This window comes from Uloborus diversus, chromosome 3 (genome assembly GCF_026930045.1).
Source record: "Uloborus diversus isolate 005 chromosome 3, Udiv.v.3.1, whole genome shotgun sequence".
Lineage (NCBI taxonomy): Eukaryota > Metazoa > Arthropoda > Arachnida > Araneae > Uloboridae > Uloborus > Uloborus diversus.
Genome location: NC_072733.1, coordinates 98,205,246 through 98,222,032, shown reverse-complemented (window position 1 = coordinate 98,222,032; position 16,787 = coordinate 98,205,246). Strand labels below are relative to the sequence as shown.

At 31.8% G+C, this 16,787-nt stretch overlaps 1 protein-coding gene across 2 annotated transcripts in view; it reads right to left on the bottom strand.

Annotated features, from left to right (window-relative positions):
* LOC129218182 (Kv channel-interacting protein 4-like) overlaps positions 1–16,787 on the bottom strand; it is a 287,294-nt gene that overhangs the window by 126,015 nt on the left and 144,492 nt on the right. For both annotated transcript variants that reach the window (XR_008580303.1, XM_054852401.1), the window contains exons 2-3: positions 15,533–15,657; positions 12,102–12,171 (exon numbers count right to left, since the gene is read on the bottom strand). Coding sequence is in view for 1 of the 2 variants with exons in the window: in XM_054852401.1 (XP_054708376.1) it covers positions 12,102–12,171; positions 15,533–15,657 (195 nt within the window). In the remaining variant the exon portion in view is untranslated. The remainder of the gene's footprint in view (positions 1–12,101; positions 12,172–15,532; positions 15,658–16,787) is intronic.

Sequence of the window (16,787 nt, the reverse complement as noted above, 5' to 3'; positions counted from 1 at the left end):
TTGATTGTTTATATGTTTTCAATTATTTATTGTGATTTTTTCAAAGATTAGTGTTTTTTTAGCTTTTTGCAACATTTTCTTATAAAATTTACCAAAAATTGGCTTTTTCTGAAAATATGATGATATTTATTATAGTTGTGAAAAATACTTCAATGTATGGTTTTAAAATGCTTGTAGAAATGTACAATGATATTTCCGAAAGGTGTACCCCTTCAAAATAGCATGTTCCAATTTTGGAACATTGGCGCTTTTAGGGAGTCAAATTTCCAAGAAGTAAATCGTTTGACTTCAAAGGGGAAATTTCATTTTTCGTAATATATGTTTCTTTTTTTTTCTCATTTTGAATGTACTCTGATGTAGATGTTGGAAAAACCAAGTAAGTTTATATTTTGAAAGGATATGACGTTTTGTTAGCAAAGAAAATAATAACAGTCTTCTGTTTGACAACTATATGGCTCCGAATCCACACCTGCTCGGACAGCTGCATTGTCAGGTGATAATAAAAAATAATATTAGTGAGCCTTTTATTCTTCATATTTTAAATGCAGTTCAATAATTCGCTAGCTTTGTTTTCGAGCGAAACGAAATTCTGTTTGACGTATACCAACCGTTCATAAATGTTAAAAAATGTCTACAAGATTTCTTACTGTAGAACAAGCTGTGGCTTATTTAGAGACATTCTCAGATTCGAATTTGTCACATGTAGATATATGCCAATTACCCCCTGATGAACCAGGAAATATCACTTAGGAAGAATAGATGTTGACAGAGATGAAATCCTACAATTTTTTGGTTTGCTGCTATTGAGTGGGTACCGTTCTGTTCCTTCTGAAGATATGTATTGGAGCAGTGCAGAAGATACATCTGTGCCAATTGTACCAACAGTTATGCCTCAAAATCGTATTCGAAAAATAAAAAACAACTTTCATTTGATGGACAACCATGAATTAAAACAAAATGGCAAACTAAGAAAAGTTTTCCCTATTAACGAAGAATTGTGTAAAAACCTTCAACAATTCGGTGTATTTCATGAAAAATTGAGCATAGATGAATCTATGGTTCCCTACTACGGTCGGCATTCATGTAAAATGTTTATTAGATGAAAACCAATAAGATTCGGCTTCAAAATTTGGATGCTGTGCTCTTCAAGTGGATACCCATATTCCATGGAGATTTATTCAGGCAAAAAAGAAGGATCCCCTGATGTGCATTTATGATCCTGAGTTGTAAATGATCTATTATCAGTTTTGACTGACACGACTAAGCATGAAGTATACTTTGATAACTTTCTTACATCATATGACTTAATTTCTCAGCTATCAAAAAAAAGTGTACGAGCAACAGGAACAATTCGTGAAAACCGAACTGGCCATTGTCCGCTGAAATCCAAAAAAGCCCTTTCTAAAGAAGATCGAGGAAATTTTGACTATCGATCTGATGGATCAGTGTACATGTGCAGCTGGAATGATAATGCAGTGGTTACAGTAGCATCTAATTGTTATATACATGAACCACTTGCATCTGTAAAATGTTACTCAAATGCGCAGAAATGCAAGATAGATGTGCCACAACCTCATCTTATCAAGAGATACAATGAAGGAATGGGGGGTGTGGACGTCTTGGATAAACTTTTAGGGAGCTACAGACCTCATTTGAGGAGTAAAAAATGGTGCTGGAATCTTTTTAGTAATGCTCTGAATATTTCAGTTGTAGCTAGTTGGTTACTTCATTGTGAGTTACACGAAGTCAAGATGAAGCATTTAGAGTTCCGAAGAGAAGTAACAACTGACCTCCTAAGAAGAAAAGTACGAGTGGAAAGTCATCCAGGGCCTCGTTGTCATTTACATAAAATCAAGAATGTCTGACGGACATTATATTGTATCTGCATCCCAAGTACGTTGCGCGGTGTGCAAAAAAATACGACTAAGAAATGTTTCCATTGCGACAAACAACTTCACCAGCAATGCTTCCTTTCATATCATGGGCATTAGATATTTCTGTATTGGATTTTCTGAATTCTGATATGTACATAAATGCAATTTAAAATATTATTTTTTCCGCAATAAAGTATGCTAAGATAAAAACCGCATTCAAAACCTCTTAGTTTAAAAAAATTCTCTGAAAAAAAAAAAACTTCATGCAAAGCGCCAATGTTCCAAAAATGGAACACACTGAAAAACATACTAAAAAAATTTTTTCTGGAAATTTTATTTTATTTCTGTATTAACTAGACATAAATAGACATAATTTCAAAAAATTACTCAAATTTGATCATCCGTCAATAGTTCGGCGGTTAAACGGTTAAGTATGTCTTTTCATTTATATTTTTGTGTTTTCGGATGTAATTTGTATTCACCAATGCTTTTGAGTTTTAGAGCGTTCTTAGCCACTGAAGCCTATCCTACATTTTGCGTGCCGTATTGGGCCCCTGAAGCTGATTTTTGTGGCCCGTTGTCAGGTTCTATGTTACAATCAAGAACTATGTATTGGAACAAGATAAACTAAATTTTATTTTGTTTTGATTGAAATGTGATCGGTCATACAATTCATTTAAGTCTGAATTTTTTTAATTTGTAATTTAATATTAGATTTTACGGGTAGTTGAATATTATCACTTCAAAAATCACCGGAATATAGAAATTTCTGTTGCTAGAGCTAAATTAGACGTACATTTCTTTCATTATTTTTTAAAAATTTTCCAGTAAATTTTGAAACACTGATTCTTTGTTTTTACATGTTATTAAAATCGAAGGAACCAAAACAGCATGCTAAAAGTACGATGTATTACAGCGTATGAAACTTTCTTCGCATATTCAGACTTGTGTGACACTTATCAAACAAAATTATAGATTATTTTTATTGTAATGTAAATAAAAAGCAGTTATTTCGTAAATGTGAGCATGTTTAAATCTACAGTTAAAAGTGGTGCGGTCTTCTGGCAAAGCATTTTCAAGAAGAGTAGCATTGTTTACAACAAAGACGGCGGGCCAAATGTGGACTTACAATTTCTCAATGATTAGAACTGGCCCTACCAGATTTACTCTTTTTTGACATGTTTGACGATTTATTATTTTGTTAAAAACTTTCAATTTTTCTGACCGATTTTCATTTTTTACTGAATTGACTTTAACTAATCCATCTTGATTTTGGGAATATAGAATTGTTTCTTCCAGATTTCAGGTAAACTCTGAAAAACTTAAAGATAAATTGTCTAAATCTTCTCAAAAGAAGTGCCCCTTAAAAAGTCCCTGGTGGCTTAAATAGGGACATCGATAGCTGTTCAAAACGGGGTTCGGGGCGGGAGGCTTCCCCATTTTGAAAGACATAGAATATAAATGAAACATTTTAAATTATGCTTAAATATTAAGAGATATATAAGATAGAACGTTCTTACGGTATTATTTTATTTCAACACAAATGACTCTTTTATTTGATTCTTTATTACTTAAGAAAAAAGCTCTAAAAAATTAAATTTTAACACAGTTATGGAATAAAATGCATGAAAAAAATATTTTGAAAATTTAGTAAAATATTTCACAGTAAGTACAGACAGAGTTCTAAATAATTATTTCACGTCACACTTTGTTTCATATTCAGATTTCAATAATGTGCAGCTGTCAAAGAAAAAGATGAAGCTGGTATCAGTTGAACATAGCTCGAGCTGTTAACAAGTGTTGGAAAGGAATATGGATTACCAAAAAAAAGAAAGAAAGAAAAACCATCTATATACGGTTTTCAGTGCTACTATAGCAACTCGGGGGGGGGGGGGGGATTAAAAGAGGATAGATACAGTATTCATTGTTTTAAATGAATACCTAAATATTTCCCAATTGGTTGTCCTAAATGTCGACCTTGCTCCATTTTCTAAAAAAATAATTCTCTACCTCATCCTAGTTATTGTTTTGAAGTAAACATGTTGCAATCCGATAATCTGGAGCCTATTATAAGAAGAAACTAGTTTCAAGTTTTATCATCCTTAAAACATTTTTATTTTTTTCTTTAGGCAAAGATGTTAGCTTTCCCATTTTGGACAACTTTCCGTTTTTTTTTTTTTTTTTGAATTCTTGACTCATAAAAGGAGTTATTCTCCCGATCACTTCAGTTAGGTGATCGAAAAAAATAAATATTATTCTTAATAAACATTCTCATATGTAATTACAAAATCCTTCAAAAATACCGAAAATTATAAGTATTTTTATTTTAAAATTGTATTTTAGAAACCAGTATAAGTGCATTTCTTTACATGGAAGAGAAAATGTAAGATATTATTTTCCTTCTTTTTTGGGTTCTTATGTAAAGTATCCAGATTAGGTCTACTTTAATTAAGACATTAATAACCACCGTTACGCTTGCAAATTACTGCCAGAAAGTTTTTTTTTTTTTTTCTGAAAACAACATATTTAGCGCTCAACTGATTCCTGAAATAAACGGTTTAATTACAATTTAGGTATATGTTGAGCGGTTTCAAAATAAAAGCAACTCCCAAGGCAATTTCAGATCATTCAGAGTCATAATTTTAGCCATTTTAGGGCGTATTTTTATACCTACGTAATTCGATTTTTCCATGTATGTTTTTTGGTGTCTACAAGTTTTATGAGATTCTAACAATTTTTATTTTGACAGATAATTTCATAATATAAGTTCTAATGATGGCAACTAAGTCGGCAAAGATGTCACAAAGAAGAATCAAGTTCGTGATGTAAAAATGTTGATCTTGAAAAAAATAGCATTCGATTTTAAATGAATTTTTTCATTCAACTGTAAAAATGACTAATCTATATTTATAGGTAATGTATACAAAATAAAATAATTTGACAATTTGCAATGGTGTGAATGTTTCGTTTTTTCTCATGTAAACAGTATAACAGAATATAAAGTTACATAATTTTTGGAGTAGTAGAACAAAGTTTTAACTTTTAATACAAGTACTCATAAACGTAACAGATTTTATTATAAAGAGTGAAAAATTGTTTCTGTTCAGTAGCTTTGGAAATTTGAAAAAGTCACATATTTATTGTTTTCATGTATTTAAACTTTAAATGGTTAATAGGATAAATTATTATCTAATCTATAATAATCAGTTTACAATAATAACCATTTTGTTCATTCTAAATACTGAATACTGCTCATATGGTGTGAAATAAATTTTGTCGGTAGTACTTCTCAAATAAAGTATTGGTCCAAGTGCAACTTATAACATTAAAAAAAGAGGAAAACCATGAAAATAATCTGTTTTACCCGAAAAGGAAATAAATCCACATAATTGCATGCATGAAGTTAAAATAAACTTAAAAGGCATAAATGGATTGCATGCTGCAAAACATTTCGCACATTATGCTGCACATTTTAGCAACACAATAATGCTGGAAGTGAAAAAAGTACTTTTAGTGAAGATACGATGTAGTATTTTCAGTTATATATAAAAAAAAACCTCATTTTTACTACCTTCATTTATCAAAAAGTTTTGTTTTATGAAAAGGCAATAACTGTTCTTAAAATAAAGCTTCAGACCATATTTTGCAATTTCCGTCTATTTGTAAATTTTTAAGTTTGCAGTAGAGCTAAAAGTTTTTGTAGAAACGAAAATGCGCCACTTTTTCTTCTTTAACAAGTGTTTATAAAATATAGAGATTTGGGGGGGGGGGGGGCATTGATTTATTTTGTGTACAATGAAATTAATATCAATAAAACATAGATTTAGCAGCAGTTAACTATTTTTATGTAAAAGGCTTTTATATTTATTTACTTGTCGCTTTTCATAGCTTAAAACATTATTTTTGTTGCTGAAAAACTTTAGAAAAGGAACAGATTTCGTATGTAGGCTGATTTCTACAACGTACATACAGACTCAATTGCTTTACTTTTCTATATTGTTCTTCAGCTGTAAAAGCAGTGATTTCGGCTATGAAAAGAGACAACGATACGTTTTGCATAAAAATTGATAACTATTTATTTTATGGTTTACTGCTGTTAATTTTACTGTACAAATCATTTATAAAACCGTATGCTACTGCTGTTTTTGTGGTGCAATTCAGCTGATTTCGCAGCATAATACTGCTAACTTTACAGTTTGATACTGTTAATTTTGCAGGGCAATTCCGTTAAAAAACAGAATATTACTGTTAATTTTACATATTATCTCTGTTAAATTTACAAGTCAAGTCATTCCTTAAACAGTAGATTACTGCTAGGTTTACAGTTTGACACTGTAAGTTTTACAGGACAGTTCCATTAAAAAACAGTATATTACTGCTAATTTTACAGTTAATCATTGTTAATTTCACAGGGCAATTCCATTGGAAGCCAGTATATTACTGCTAATTTTACAGTTTAGCGCTGTAAATTTCACAATACAAGTCTGTTATAAGACAGTATATTACTGCAAATTTGACAGTTTAGAACTGTAAATTTTACAGTTTTTCTTTGGAATGTGAGCTGCCAGTATTATACTGTAAAAACAACAGTATATTTTTTGCAGTGTAAAATAGTACAAATTGTGTTCGACACACCTGAATTTTGTTTGTCGCATTTAATTATTTTCAACTTTGTAATCATAACATTTATTAATTCTCCATCAGGTGTGTAAATGAAAAATTTTTTAAAACAGGCACAGGTGTAAATAGGGGCACCCCTCCATAGTGGCTATGGGATGTACTGAAGACTGGCGACGAGGACTGTAGATGGTGTCATTTACTAATATAGGATAGTAGAGAGCTTTTTTCGATTGCAAACTTTTTAGAGGAATTGGAAAACGTTTTCGTTTTATGTTCTTATGTTTATTTGAAAACAATTTTACAGTAATATTTTGAAAGTGGAGATCTTGAGTTACTTTTTGTAGCACACCATTAGTCACGCACGCTTTTACGTTTCATGTGATAGGAGCCATCTTTCTTAGGTGCAGTTGATGTAAATATGGGCCAACATTTAAAGACTGCCCATAACTATACCAGCTCTTTGTTTTAAACAACAAATATTATTTCTCAAGCGATGCAATTTGCACCTTGCGTGATAGAAAGTTCTCTGAAGACACTCGGGGACAGGTATGGGTGAAATGTGTTCTGTGCTAAATTTGGTCACACTTAGATTGTGCCGGGGCTGAAAGAGAGCCATTTATGTTTGAGATTTCTGAAAATATTTTTTTCCTTGTAATAAATGAATTCTCTGCCACTTTGTATAATTTTATCCTGTTTTTCAACTATTTTGATGACTTTCTTATGAGTGCCCTTATCTACACACCATTTTTTTTTTTTTTTTTGTAAATCGGCGTTTTTGAAATGAAACCGTTGATATTAACCATTGTTTTGCCTTCTCGCATTCAGGTTACTTGACATAGTTGCTAATGAAAGACATACTGAAAGACATAAAATTTTGTCGAATTTTAAGTAATTTTAAATCAAAAACAAAAGAGGGTGCCCATATTTACACTTTTTTCTCTAATCATAATGAAAATTTAGTTTTAGAAAAAGACATAAAACCAAATAATTACTCTAAAACCGTTAGCTTGTCGGAAAGTTCAAGAGAAAAAAAAATCAAATCATTAACACAAACGTAAGAGTAAACATTCGACAGAATTCGGTACTGCTTAGTCTTCTTAAAAAAATTACCAGATTCAGCTTTTTTTTTTTTTTTAAATTTTATTTTTGAAATGCTCTAACGAATGAACAATGCGAAACATAAACAATGTTGGGACATTAATTAAAAAAAAAAAAAAAAAAAAAATCAGGAAAAGCTGTATTTTCTTTCCCAAGCTGTGCTACAACTTTATCTTATTGTAAAAGATACAAAATAACTGGTGATTTACATTGGTGCTTTATATGTAGTTGCATTTTAACTTAATCTGAAATTGCATTTTAACACTTAAAGATTTAAAACTGAGACACGAAGTATCTGTCTCCTTTTTTAAAGGAAAATTTGTTTCAACCATATTTAAATAATTTGTGCACAAATAGTGTATGCTTGATTACAGACAATTAAATAAAGAATCAATTAAAAGAGGATAAATAATTAGAGGTAATTATTAAAACTGATAAAGAAAATTTCAAAGTTTTAGACATGATTGCACTTATTTAGCAACAATGATCCCCTAATGATCCCAATCCAAAACAAATATTAAGTATACAGGAGTTGGAAATTTACTAGAAGGAAACGTCCATTTTTTCTCCAAAATATTTTGTTATCATTTTTATTTAAATTTCGGAAGCATTCATTTCATCCCGTAATGCGAAATTCATTGCACTCTACCTCAACACAAAATGCGCATCACCTCTTATCAGATTCCTTCACGACAGAGACTTCGATTTGCATATTTCTGAACATGCATATTGATTAGAGAAAATAGTTTCCTTTGCGTTTGAATTTTGCTAAGGTTGCAAATAAGGACACATTTATGAATACAGATGCAAGCTAGCGCTTTAGAAAGTCTCTTGGAAAAGTTGGATGTATTTGGAACAACTTGGAACAAAAATTACCCGAAATATCTCTTACACAGCAGCAATTAACCGATCCCTGAGAAAGAGTAATTTTCGAAGGATTCACCTTCCGCATGACAGATTCTGGCGGAATAATTATGTTTTGCTCATATTTGTAATGCAATATGTTCCGCTCGAAAATATTCTAAAAGAAAGAAGAATTTCTCTTTTATCCCCATATCCTTGAGTTTTTGGGTTATTGCTTATTTTGAGCATATTCTAAATGTGTTTCCGTAAGGTATTGCCAAATCAGTACTTCTTTTCTTTTTTATTAGCAATGGAGTAATATTACTCCTTAAAATGCGATTTTGTGCTTTAGTTACAAGTTACTTAGAGGTACTTGAAGGGGGAAAATGATGTTCTGAAAATGTTAGTTTAAACTTTAGATAATTTAAAAAATATGTGTTTTAATAATTAAAATATTTTTAAAAGGATACAGAATTTTCTGAAAGTCAGATACAACTGGATTACTGATATAGGTGTAAGAAATATAAAAGCATATGGAAAAATTGCGATTGTTTTTCCTCGCACTGAAATATCTTATCCTGTTTAATTTGTAAAAATACTTCATGGTTTAAGAATGAAAGACTTTCGAGGACTTTTGTATATCTTTAGCCAATAAAAGCAAAGAGTGTAAAGTGACAAAAAAGGAAAATTTGATGACTAACAGCATGGCAGTATTTAAGAAATTGGCAGTTATGGGACTGCCAACTGAAATGAATACTTAAAACTACAAAATAAATTTATTGTGTTTGTGTGCGCGCGCGTGTGAGTGTGGGTGTAGTGTTTGTTTAATTTTCATTTAACATTAATTGTAGCTTCAAAAATTAAAATTTTATAATTTATCAATTCAAAATATCAGTTAGTGAACTTTCCACGTAATCTATTTACTGTACTACTCCTCTTTAGCCGACATGACAAAAAGAGCCGACCTGCCGTAAAATTGACCTGCATGCCGGGAAATTCAAATTTTGCAGCATGCCAGTTAATTTTGGGTACATTTCGAAAAATAAATTGATTAATTTATCAATTAACGAAAGTTTCTATATCATTTTTAAAAGATCGAAAAAAATCCGATTTAAATAAAAAATATCTGATCCAAAACTGATACTATAGGTTATGGTAACTGAAATAGGAAATGAACAATTTTGATTCGAATCAATTTAAATATCTTGTAAAGACTGCATCAATTGTAGTTTTATATATCGTTGTACTAAGACTGAAATCATTGCACATCGTTAAATTAAATCCTGTATTTAAAAATTCAATTAATGGTAGATTTTTATCATCTTTAAAGTTGATGTTGAAATTCCCACTCAAAATAATGGGCAAATCATCAAAGCTCTTCCCAATTTTATTTTGAAGTAATGCAGAAGTATCTTTAAAAATAAAAATTTTCATTCAAAAATTCTTGTATTGCGTTTATAGACGTAGTCGGTGAAATATAAACAGCAACCATTGCAATTAGCTGCCCATTTGCAAAGTGGCAACGACAAACACGTGTATCGCCGATATGAAAAACATTACTGTTTTTTCCATCTCAAAAAATGCCCAAAGTGTCTTAAGAAGTATTCATTTCAAAAATATTATATAAGCTGAAAAATCTTCTGGAGAAGAAATGTACTGACCCGGTTGAGGAACGAACTCACGCTCTTTGAGATTACTGACTCAGGAATCGGATTATGAGACTCACGCTGCTGACAGAGCTACTGAAGTTCGCAGTTTCCAACGAAAGCAACGTAATGAAGGAACTGAGAAAAGCCGTGCATACGCTGTATTTTAAAGGTCGGTGAGGTGACGGTGTCGCGAAATGTTTTTTCCCCACCTCAAAAATGCTCAACGCGCCGTAAGAAGTTTTCACTTCGAAAAGATTGTCAATAGTAGTGCATACCGCAGCCTGAAAACTGGGCACTTGCCCGGTGTATCGGCCGTGCTTCAGGAATTTATTGTATCTCGGTGAGCCACTGACTGCAAACTGAAAATAGTACTATCTCATGTTTGTAGGATTTGCAATGAATCTACGCACGAAAACTTTATTATTTAGCATTCTTAAAACGCAGACTTGAACTCCAAACTTGCAGCTAATATCTTTACACATTTGTCTGCCAGTTACGATTGCCCTCACCGTGATAGACTCATGTCACTATAAAAAGCATACATTTTAGAAAAAAGTGGTATAAATAGGCTTAAAGTATTTTGATGTCCGATTGTACATCGCATAGTTGATTTCCCCCGCAATTCCGTAATGAGCATTGAAAAGGGTCGTTGCTAGGGTGGGGGTACACCCCAACTTATTAATGATGGGCTGCCAATTTCATTCCAGTGCATTAAGTTAAATAAATATTCATAATTAAAAAAACCATTTTGTAGTGTTAAAAAGTATTTTTTCAAAGTGACCAAAGTTTGCCCCGTAAAACATAAATTGGAAAATGCAATCTTAAAATACATTTTATGAATGTCCTCGATCTGTATTAATAATATTATCTAAATAAAAGCCACTGAAATGTACGATTCAGACATTTTGAACACGTTATAGAAACCATGGCAAGCCTCAGTGTAAAACATAAATGGATCAATAAAAATGATAGGGACAGACAGAAAATTTTTATTCCTATTTTTAAATTAAACTGTCATCATTAGAATCGAAGCAAAACAGATGAAAAATACAGAATGTACGTGAGCTGGAGGAAAAATTGAAATTGAGAAAGAAGAACATCAGAGCAAAAATATTATTATGAAAAATCGCATCATTCGTTTAGAATGTTCACAGGAAAAAAAAATAAACAAAAAGGGAAAAAAAAATGTCGAGAGAATCAGGAACTTTGATTTAAATTAATTATATAACTATATTATTTAATGTCATTGCAGCCGTATTAAACATAAGTCAAATAATATCTGACCTCAGCAGTTATCAGAGACAGAAAAATTATTTCAAAATATGTACTCGTTGTCAAAGTAAAAAAAAAAAAGTACAGTGAAATAAAACGAAGTAAATAAAAATTAAATTACCTTTTTTAAGAAATTAAAGCGAAAAGAATGACATTTGCTTTTACAAATGCAATGCTGAAGGAATTGTAAATAATGCATCGTTTTAGGAGATTTAAAAAAAATTGTTTGTTAAAAAAATTGAGTCTTAGAATTAAAGCTGAATTAGAACCTATGATTTTTACTCATCCAAAAACGGTTTTATACATCTAGTTTTGAGATACATTTTTCAACATGTTCACTAAGATCATACTTTTGTTCAAGAGTAATTTTTTCAAACATAATGATGTAACTGAAAGTTTTTCAAAGAGGAAAAAAAATAAAGTAATTTATCTCAATGCACATTTTTTAAATAAAAAAAAAATAATTTTAGCACATTAAATTTTTTTTATCAGGCTAATTCAAATTGAAGAAGATATATACATGTAACTTGGAATTTTGTTTACACAAAGTAACTCATGCTAGCATTTTTGCTGGTATTTTTTTTTACATTATTTGTTTATTCATAAAGCCCTTTCCTTGTTTCTTCCAACTATTAACTCTAACAATTTAATAACTGTGCATGGTATTTTGAATTTACCACTCTTGGATCATTATCTTCGTGTATCTAATTACGTAATACTGCAAAAGCTTTTTAAGTTTCCTTACCTCCTTGAGGAAAAAACTGTGCAAATATATCCTTAAAGTTATCTTCCGTAACTACTCCAGTGGGGCATTCCTGTAAAGAAGTGAAAAAGTACATATATTAACCGTGATTTTTTACAATATTCATTTACATATTTGGTATTTTATTTAAAAAAAATAAAAAAACTCATTTCACACTTAAATGCAAGCATTTTCGAAAAGGGAGTGAGAAATTAAATTTAGGCTTAAATTTGCCCCAAAATATTTTCCTATTTCGCTTGCTCTTTCAGAGTAGATCTTTTATTCCCATTGAGTATCATAAAGTGAATAAACTAAGTGAATAAACACTGCGCTTTGTTGTTCATGCTGAAAGTTTATATCTATCTCCCAATCCCAATAAAAGTTACAATTTAAAATACTTATACATAATATTCGTTTTGCTCTTGTTGAATTGACAGCGCTAATTTCAAACATCCGATTCTCTTTTTCCGAAAACAGCCACAATGTGAATTACTTGTTTGTTTTTCGCCGATGGCGGTGAAAAATGCACTCCTTGAGACTTGCTAAGGAACAAGCGATTTATGCAATTTGTGTCTCAGTAAGCTGGCCAATGGAAATCAATTCACGTTCAGATGGCGTGGTAGATCAAGACTCGTTATCTGTATAAAAGATGGTGCATACAAGCTTAGGATTCGTACGAAAATTCAAGCTGCTTGGTGTTTAACAAAAATAGTGCTGTATGTTGAAAATTCTGTTTGGTTCTTGAAATATTTAAGAGTGATGTTAGCAAATGATGTCAGCAAGACATCATTTGAGCACCTACGAATGTGGACGAGCAGTTGGACGACTGGAAGTAGATAAAAGTTTTACCACTGTGGCTGCTGCAACAGGTGTCTCAAAAAGCATCATGTCGCGATTAAAGAAGGCTGCTGAAAGTGGAAATGCTTTGCGAAAGCATGCCGGGGTTTGTAGCAGAACACCACACTTTTAGAGGCTATCTATGTAGCCCTCGTGGCAAAAAGGAACAGAAATTTCACTCCTGGACAGATATTTGCAAATCTTGAAACCGCTACTGGTACGCATGTTTCAGCAAGAATCATATCACGGCGATTAAATAATGTTGGGTTGTATGCACAGAAGCCCGTACGTTGCATTCCACTTCAACCACGCCATCGTCGAGAGAGATTACGCTGTTGTAAGGAACGTGTTGGTAGGGATCGTCAAAATTGGTCTAAAGTGATGTTTTCCGACGAATCTCGTTTCAGTGTGACAAAAGATTCTGGTCACCAACTACTTCGGAATGAGAGTGGAACATGTTATGCACAAAACTTTGTTTGTGAACAGATCAGTATGACCCGGGCGTGATGGCAGAACTGCAGGCATAATGCGCAATGGCAAAACACCACTTCACATTTTTGAACAAGGACGCGTTACGTCGCAAAAGTATTGCAGAGAAGTTATACTGGATAATATTCGTCTTTTAAATGGAGCTGTAGGTCCAGACTTTCTCTTTATGGACGACAATGCACGGCCACACAGGAGCATTGAAGTATCAGACACACTGCAAAGTGAAAACGTTCTCCGTATGCAGTGGCCTGCAAACTCTCCTGACTTAAATCCAATTGAACATGCCTGGGATGCTCTTGGCAGACTCGTTGCGCCAAGAACCGTCCCTTTCAGAACAGTACAAGAACTCAAATCCGCCTTGACAGAGGAATGGGGAAATATCAACCGAGCACTCCTCGGTAGTTTTGTGAGTATGGAAACATACGCAAAATGTGCATTAGTGTCCGTGGTAATCACACATCACACTAAGGTAGCCATGTCTCCATCATTCTGACCTAGATCGCTTTTGAAACATCCATAATTGAAACTTAAACTAAAGCAAAATCCCTATTCAGTATCACGGTGAAAATTACAGCTTTAAAAAAAATAGTGTTTATAAAAGTTGCTTAAAAGTATTTGGCAGTGATGGCAACTTAGGTCCCGTCGAAAAGAGTTTTTTCCCTCACTGGTAATCAGTCAGCGAAAAAGAGTACCGAAGAGCGAAAATATTTCCTTATAGCTTACACTAAGTCTTATTCAGTTTTTGTACTATTCAGGAACAAAATCAACAAATGTTTCAAAATTATACCTATTCTTTTGCAGTCATATTTTTAGGTTTAGTATTTTCAGTATATGCTTATTCTTTTGTACTGCTTAAAGTAACAATGCTTTGTAAAGTAACAAAGCTTCGCTTTGACGTTTCTGAAACTTTAGCTATAATTCAACTCATTCACTGTAAAAAAAATTCCGAAACGTTACTAAGTATTTCCGTGTAACGTTTCTGCATTTTAACGGTTTTTATCCCTTCCTGGAAATATCCAGTATCATTGCCAAAAAATTACTGAATTACTACAAGTTGTCTGAATGCTGACTTCTCTCTTATGTAAAAAATAATTTTAGCTCCCAGTTTAAAGATTAACTGAGAGTATTTATAAAGTGTATCGGCTTCAGTTCGATTACGGCCCGTCCATGCTGATTAAACTTCCAAAGGGAGCGAATAAGTATGGACTACGTATAGGACTACGAATGGACAGAATTGCAAGAAGTACAGATGAGAAAAATTCTGGGTACTTACTTGCAGTTATGGCTTAATTTTGGCCATGTTTCCAATACTGCTTTTGGAACTTTCTTGATAAGTCAGGAAGATGCCAAGCTGTAATATTATCTCTACCTGAGATTACTCTGAAGTTCCAGAGACACGACTGACCTTAAACGGAAAGATATCTAGATTTTCCAGGAAGGTTACTACATATTAGCGGAAAATGTTCCTGGTTTTTACGAGATATGTTACTGGCAGAAATTGAGCTCATCAGCTGCTATTATTTTCCAAGAACGTTACTGAATCGTTTTTACAGTGTTGCGGCACTGTACAAAGAATTCACTGATTTACTTAAAATACTTTCAAGAAATTGTTATGCATGTAAGTCTGTAGCATGTTAAAAAATGTACGTTTTACGTAATATATTTATAAAAAGATCGATGTGTTAAAACATTGATGTTTTTTGGTCGATTTATGAATATAATCTTTACTAGCGATAGGATTTTTCTTCTTTTGTTTGAGTGGACTGTTGCTTCCACTCTTGCGAGCATTAGTATCAAAATAGAAATTTGAAATCTTGAAAAACCTTCTAAAAGAAAGCTTAGTATAAATGCTTATGATGTTCTTTACAAACTGCATTAAAACTTAAAAAAAAACAACATGGAGCATCATCAACGATTATGCATATATTATTTTTGTAAACATCAAGTTTATGCGTAAAAATTATAAGCATTTAGATTATTGTTATACGGTAATAATAAAAGATTATGAAGATATTTCAGAGTGAGAAGGAAATGTATTTCATAAATGTTTTAACAATTTCTTTTACATAAAAAATACTGTTGTTAATGAGTCATTGTGCGCAACTTACCTGCTTAAAGCCTTGATACATTAGCCTAATTTCTTTTCGAGTGAACTTTGTTGTTTTGCATAAATATTCTAAGCGTTCTGGTTTGTATCTCGTTACAAATAGCTCGACGTCTTCAAGTTCACAATCTAAAAGAAAGAAATGCATAAATGAAGAAAACTTTAATCTATAGTGACAGAGAAAATAAAAGCAAACACATTAATAAATAAAAAATAATAAAATAGCTATCTTCCCAAGAAATTACGTGATTTCCATTACTTTTTTCTAAACATTATTCATCATTTCAATGAATGGCACCTATTTAGTGATACGAAAAGAAATCACCATATTTTTTTTTCTTTTTTTGCTCTTCAATCAATGTAAGTCAGTTTTTTATTAATAGGTTATACTAAGACAATAAACTTTAACGTATTAGCTACGCTGCCGTTTTTTTTTTTTCACGACTTTGCCTTAGGTTTTTTTGGGTCACATATCGATTCGAAACATATGAATTAATAAAATCTCATGGTTTAGAATGTTCATCCTTTTTATTGGGCCAACAAACTGAATGCACTGTAGTAAAATTATCTTTGAATAAATTATCAAAAAACGTAACCAAGCTATACTTTTTTTTTTGTTTATGTCTTGAATAGTTTCTAAAATTTACTTCAAATCAAATTTTCGTGACATTTTATTACATTTACTCTACTTAAAGGAATACATATGTAAGGCGAATAAAATTAATGACCTACACAAAAGCACAAACTATGAAAATTGCAAGAAAAATCTTTTTCAAGGCTTAAGTGGCCTTAAATCGGCGTCAAAAAAAACTGTGTTAACGTCTTATTGGTTGAATATATTGTAATTTTGAATTTGAATATTTTTTTTTTACGGAAGCATGCACAGACATTTGAAAATATGAAGTAAATGTGAGCTATATTGCTCAAATACAATTCTCATTTGCTGAAACTGCACGTAAAAATATATGTAACTAAATTTAACACATTTATTTTGGTTTATATCTGTAGTTGTTTAACAACAAACAAGTGTAAATACAACTTCCCATACGTTTTAAGTGAAATTGAGGGGAAGTGGCTGAACCAAAGCGAAGTATACAAGTCTTGAAATTTAAAATATTTATCTTGTTATGTATAATGGCAGTTGTTTTAAGTAGGTACTAGTATGATGTTAGTTGAATACTTAAAGAACTCCTCAATAATCCATTCTTTCTGTATATTTTTCACTTAAACGTAACTAGACCTAATATTTGTAGAGAACT